A 6,200-nucleotide genomic window follows, 5' to 3' on the forward strand; every position below is an offset into this window, starting at 1 on the left:
GGTGAAACCCCGTCTCTACTAAAAATACAAAAAACTTAACTGGGTATGGTGGCAAACGCCTGTAATCCCAGCTACTCAAGGGGCTGAGGCAGGAGACTAGCTTGAACCCAGGAGGCGGAGGTTGCAGCGAGCCAAGATTGTGCCACTGCAAACCAGCTTAAGGGATACAGCGAGACTTTGTCTCAAATAAATAATAAAAATAAAAATAGACCAGATGCAGTAGCTCACACCTGTAATATCAGCACTTTGAGAGGCTGAGGCGGGTGCATTACGAGGTCAGGAGATCTAGACCATCATGGCCAACATGGTGAAACCGCATCTCTACTAAAAATACAAAAATTAGCTGGGTGTGGTGGCTGGTGCCTATAATCCTAGCTACTTGGGAGTATGAAGCAGGAGAATTGCTTGCACCAGGAGGCGGAGGTTGCAGTGAGCCGAGATCATGCCATGGAACTCCACTCTGGCGACAGAGCAAGACAGCATCTCAAAAACAAAACAAAACAAAAAAACCCTCAAAATCCAAACCTTAACTTTAAGCTGACCTTAAAAAAATGCTGTTTTTTTGTTTTGTTTGTTTGTTTGTTTGCTTTTTTGAGACGGAGTCTCGCCCTGTTGCCCAGGCTGGAGCGCAGTGGCATGATATCAGCTCATGGCAAGCTCTGCCCCCGGGTTTACGCCATTCTCCTGCCTCAGCCTCCTGACTAGCTGGGACTACAGGCGCCCACCACCCCACCTGGCTAATTTTTTTTTGTATTTTTAGTGGAGACGGGATTTCACTGTGTTAGGATGGTCTCGATCTCCTGACCTCGTGATCCGCCTGCCTCAGCCTCCCAAAGTGCTGGGATTACCGGCGTGAGCCTCCGCCCCCGGCCAAAAATGCTGTGTTTTTCACACAAAACTTAGAGAAAAAGAAATTGAGCAGTGGGCTGCGGCCCGGCCCAGGATGACAGCCGCACCCACCCCACCACCGCACTGTGGCCAGACAGAGGCTTAGTGACACTCACGGAGGCTCGCTTCCGAAGGAAGGCGTCCGCTTCATCCACGAAGAGCAGGAGGCTGTGAACGAGGGGGAGGCCAAGCGGGGCGAGAGTGACGCCAGGAGCGGCCCACAGCAGCGTCCGGCTGTGGCGGGAGCAGGCCAAGCAGGCAGATCCCCATGGGGTGCAGGTCGAGTGGGCAGATTCCCACGGGATGCAGCCTCTGCCCCATCAGAGCCCTAAGTCCTGGACTCGACAGAAGCCGATCAGCCTGGCCTCTGGGCAGCTGACCATGGCCTGGCCTCAGAAGGCCCTGGGAAGCCAATCACACACGGGGGACAGACTCCGCCCCGCAGGCTTCACCCCCACACCAACCAACCACACACGGGATGACAGACTCTGCCCCGCAGGCTTCACCCCCACACAGCAAAGTGCAGCACTGGTGGCCGCTCAGAGTCCACGCCAGAGGCAGGGTCTTCTAAAGTGAAAGGTCAAAGGCCAGAGGGGAGGGTGCCAGCCATGGGGATCGTGGTACCAACAAGGACAGCCGAGGCTGGAAGGGTGCCCGAGCCGTGCCCTGCGCAGGGTCACTGTGGGACCTATTGAAGGGTGCGTGCCATGCTGTCTTCAGCTAACTTTCAAATGGTTCTACAAAAAGGAGCCGGTGCCCACGCCCACCTGCACGAGTGTTGGAGGGAGGGCGGCTGTGGAGGAGCCTCCCCCACAGCTGTGAAGACCCCTCTCCCCCTGCACCCACCCACCTCCCTTCTGCCCTGAGCCAAGTATCCCACTGGCACCCCCTGCACGCTGGGGGCGTTGTGTCCACCAGGGTCCACACTCAGGGGACTTTCCCTCCGAGGGACCCTCCGCCAGGCCTCCTGCCTGGCCACAAGGATAGAGCTGCAGAAAGACTACAAGGTCCCTGAAAGCCACCTGGACCCCCTTCCCAGAAGGCAGCCTGCTGGCCTGCAGCGAAGGGCCTGGTGTGAGCTGTGGGGACATCTCACCCGCGCCGGCTGGTATTGGCCCAGTCAAAGAGCTTGTGCATGACGGTCACGCCTTCCCGCCCCATGGGGGCCACGTCCCCGCCTGTCATGATGGCGTAGTCCATGCCTGAATGCAGGGCGAGTTTCTGGACAGGAAGAGTGAGGGGAGACAGAATAGATTTTACGTCTGCCTCTGCAAAGCCTGCACACTCCACCTGGAGTGTGGAGGCTCTGCCCGGCATCCCTGCCTGACATCCCTGCTTGGAAGTCACAGCCTGCCAGACATGAGACGTCCCCTGCCTAGAAGATGGGAGGCGCTGCTGCCCACACCAGCACCCTGAGCCTACATGAGGGTGAGCAAAGGCCTAAGGCGGGGTCCATTCCCCAGGCGGCTGAGCCCCCCAGACACCTGCAGGCAGGTGAGACCCCAGGGGCCCCTGGCCCACCTGCACAGCCAGGCGCTCTCACCTTGGCGATTAGCGTCTTCCCGGTGCCTGGTGGGCCGTACGTCAGGACATTCCTGTACAGGCCCCGGTTCTTCTTGATGTTCCTTGTTGTTATGACAATGTCGCGCACCCGCGCTTCCAGGCTGGGCTGCCGGGGAATACGTGGGCTTGGGGGACACATTCAGTGCCCACGGAAGCCTCGGGGGCAGGGGCTGTGGGAATGCCCTGGTGTGGACTTCGCTCCTCCGGAAGCCGCCCAGCTCACGGGCAGCCTATCTATCCCCGGCACCATCGGAGCAGTCGCATCTCAGGAGCCAAAAGTTCCTGGGTGCCACCACGAGCGCCAGCAAGGGCCACAGCCCGGCCCAGCTCCGGGGTCCCCTCCCTGCGCCTCCCCGGTCGCAGGCACACCGACTTACACTGAGCACAACACCCTCCAGCGCGTCCTGGGGCCGACTGAGGAGCCGCCGGCTGACCTGCGGAGGGGGAGGGGAAGGGGAAGCGCCATTGGGGCACCTGCCACAGCCACGGAACAGCCACCAACGCACAGACACGCTCTGTAACACACAGAAACGGAGCTGCCCTGAAGCACATCCAGGACCAGCCCTGAGCCGGAACCCCGCCCCGCTGGGAGACCGGGCGGCTATTGCTGGGATTAGGGGCATTTTCCGGTTCCTTATCGGTTTCTCTTTTTTCTGTTGTTTTTTTTTGTTTTGTTTTGTTTTTTTGAGACGGTGTCTCTGTCGTCCAGGCTGGAGTGCAGTGCTGCGATCTCGGCTCACTGCAAGCTCCGCCTCCTGGGTTCACACCATTCTCCTGCCTCAGCTTCCCAAGTAGCTGGGACTACAGGCGCCCACCACCACGCCCAGCTAATTTTTTGTATTTTTTTTTAGTAGAGACGGGGTTTCACTGTGTGTTAGCCAGGATGCTCTTGATCTCCTGACCTTGTGATCCGCCCACCTTGGCCTCCCAAGGTGCTGGGATGACAAGCGTGAGCCACCGTGCCCGGCCAGCTTTTCTTTTCTTTTTTTTTTTTTTGAGACAGAGTCTTGCTCTGTCCCCTAGGCTGGGGTGCAATGGCGCGATCTCGGCTCACTGCAAGCTCCGCCTCCCGGGTTCATGCCATTCTCCTGCCTCAGCCTCTGGAGTAGCTGAGACTACAGGCGCCCGCCACCACGCCCGGCTAATTTTTTGTATTTTTTAGTAGAGAGGGGGTTTCACCCTGTTAGCCAGGATGGTCTCGATCTCCTGACCTCATGATCCACCCGCCTTGGCCTCCCAAAGTGCTAGGATTACAGGCGTGAGCCACCGCGCCCGGCCCCAGCTTTTATTTTCTTAATCACCCACCGAGTGACCTGTGGAGACCCCACCATCCCCGTGTGGAGAGCAGGCACCTTGGGGGCTGGCAAGCAGCACGGTTCCCTAAGGAGGCCGCCAGACACCATGGCCTGCAGCAGCTTCCCCGACAGACGGCCACATACCCAAGTCCTGGGACTTGCAGGGACCCTGATGTGCTCCCAGGCCCCATCAAGAGCCCTGAGCAGGGGAGACCGAGGCAGATGGGTAAGGGTCTCACTGATGCAGACCCCTAAGGTACAGCACTGGACAGGAAAACCCACGCTTGATGCAGCGTGCGGGTGCCCGTTATCCGGGAAAAGGGAAGGGACGGGAGGGTGTGCGTGGGCTGTGCTCGTGGGGCAGAAGGGACTCAGCCAGGAACTGCACTCAGGGAGGGCCAGGCCCGCGCCGCTACCTGGATGGGGTGCCGCAGCGCCTGCAGCACCGTGATGCGGGACGTCTCCCTCACCAGGGGCGGCTTCCCCAGCCGAGCCTTGATGAAGCGGCCAGCGACAAGCGTGGCCTTCTTGGCTGAGTAGACCCCAACAGCCAGCAGTGTCAGCCCTGCCACCTGCAGCAGAGACACCGCACTGGTGCACCAACCCCACCCTCCCTCCTAGAGTGGGAGACACACAGGGCTGCCCCCACCCTCTCTCCGCCCGAGGGAGAAGCACAGGGCTGTGTGCTGACCCCACAGAACCCCAATTCCCGGCCCTGAAGCCCACAGCCATGCGGTTACAGGAGGCAGGTGGGGCAGTCATAGCGCCCTCACTCAGGGCCATTTTCTCTGCAAGTGGCAGCATAAACCCTACAAAGCCCCGGTCGCTGAGCAGGGCCCTGGGCAGACCCAGCCGGATACGTTACAGGGCCACACCCTCTGGTACGTTCTTGGCCGCTAAAAATGGTACTTTATTCCTGGAAAACAAGGCTAACCCCAAATCTCTAAGTTGTTTTAAAAATCAATTAGGCCGGCTGGGAGCAGTAGCTCAGGCCTGTAATCCCAGCACTTTGGGAGGCCAAGGCAGGCAGATCACCTGAGGTCGAGAGTTGAAGACCAGCCTAACCCACATGGAGAAACCCCGTCTCTACCAAAAATACAAAAAGTTAGCCAGCCACAATGGCACATGCCTGTAATCTCAGCTACTTGGGAGGCTGAGGCAGGAGAATCTCTTGAACCCGGAAGGCAAAGGTTGCAGTGAGCTGAAACTGTGCCATTACACTGCAGCCTATGCAACAAGAGCAAAAGTCTGTCTCAAAAACAAAAAATGAATTAGGCCAGGTCCGGTGGCTCACCTGTGTAATCCCAGCACTTTGGGAAGCCAAGACAGGTGGATCACTTGAGGTCAGAAGTTCGTGACCAGCCTGGCCAACATGGTGAAACCCCATCTCTACTAAAAATACAAAAATTAGCTGGGCCCGGTGGCACAGGCCTGTATTAGCTGAGTGTGGTGACGTGAGCCTGTAATCCCAGTCACTTGGGAGGCTGAGGCAGAAGAATTGCTTGAACTGGGGAAGTGGAGGTTGCAGTGAGCCGAGGTGGCGCCACTGCACTCCAGCCTGACGACAGAGTGAGACCCTCTCTCTAAAAACAAACAAACAAAAGTCAAGGGTGCATTAAGCAGCTCCCTGATGTCCTCACGTGACACCGTCTCACCAACACGGTGGCAACACCACCTGCGACATTCACCGTCACACTGACGAGGCTACCGGCAGGCGCTGCAGTCACGGCACTGGGCGCTGGCACCACGGCAGAGCAAGTGCCCACTGAGTGCCAGGCACCTACTGTGTGCTGGGCGGGGGTGGGGGGGGACAGAGGACGCAGCCATGTGCGATGTGGTTCGCCACCACAGCAGGCCGGAGCCTGGGCACAGAAGAGTGAGGCTGTAAACAAGAGAGGACTCTGTGAACTTCGAACTCTCAGGATTTTATAAGGAATAAAGACGGTTTTTGCAAAATGGAGTCAGGGTTGCCTTGTGTTTTTTCTCTTTTTTTTTTTTTTTTTTTTTTTTGAGAAGGAGCCTTGCTCTGTCCCAAGGCTGGAATGCAATGGCGGGATCTCAGCTCACTGCAGCCTCTGCCTCCTGGTTCAGGTGATTCGCCTACCTCTGCCTCCTGAGTAGCCGGGACTACACGCACGTGCCATGTGTAGAGATGGGGTCTCACCGTGTGGCCCAGACTGGCAACTGCGTTTTCTTCTCCCAGCTCAAGGAGGGAGGAGCAGCCCCCACCAGCAGGTCCAGTTTGGGCTTCTTCCGTGCTGGGAGAGCTACAGGGCCTGTGCAGAGCTGGGAGGGACAGGACACGGGGACAAGACCCGGGGACAGGACGTGGGGACAGGACCCAGGGACAGGATGTGGGGACAGGACCGGGGGACAGGACGTGGGGACAGGACCCGGGGACAGGACGCGGGGACAGGACCCGGGGACAGGACGCGGGGACAGGACCCGGGGACA

The 6,200-nt window shown here is 58.5% G+C and overlaps 1 protein-coding gene across 1 annotated transcript in view; it reads right to left on the reverse strand.

The window, feature by feature from the left end:
• Nucleotides 1-960: 960 nt before the first annotated feature.
• LOC116464745 (ATPase family AAA domain-containing protein 3C-like) overlaps nt 961-6,200 on the reverse strand; it is a gene marked incomplete at its 3' end in the record, with an annotated part of 7,279 nt that continues 2,039 nt past the window's right edge. Inside the window, exons 4-8 of the mRNA XM_032148006.2 lie at nt 4,160-4,318; nt 2,829-2,885; nt 2,432-2,557; nt 1,985-2,109; nt 961-1,056 (exon numbers count right to left, since the gene is read on the reverse strand). Of these exons, the coding sequence (XP_032003897.1) occupies nt 961-1,056; nt 1,985-2,109; nt 2,432-2,557; nt 2,829-2,885; nt 4,160-4,318 (563 nt within the window). The remainder of the gene's footprint in view (nt 1,057-1,984; nt 2,110-2,431; nt 2,558-2,828; nt 2,886-4,159; nt 4,319-6,200) is intronic.

The sequence above is a fragment of the Hylobates moloch genome, unplaced genomic scaffold (genome assembly GCF_009828535.3).
Source record: "Hylobates moloch isolate HMO894 unplaced genomic scaffold, HMol_V3 SCAFFOLD_1501, whole genome shotgun sequence".
Lineage (NCBI taxonomy): Eukaryota > Metazoa > Chordata > Mammalia > Primates > Hylobatidae > Hylobates > Hylobates moloch.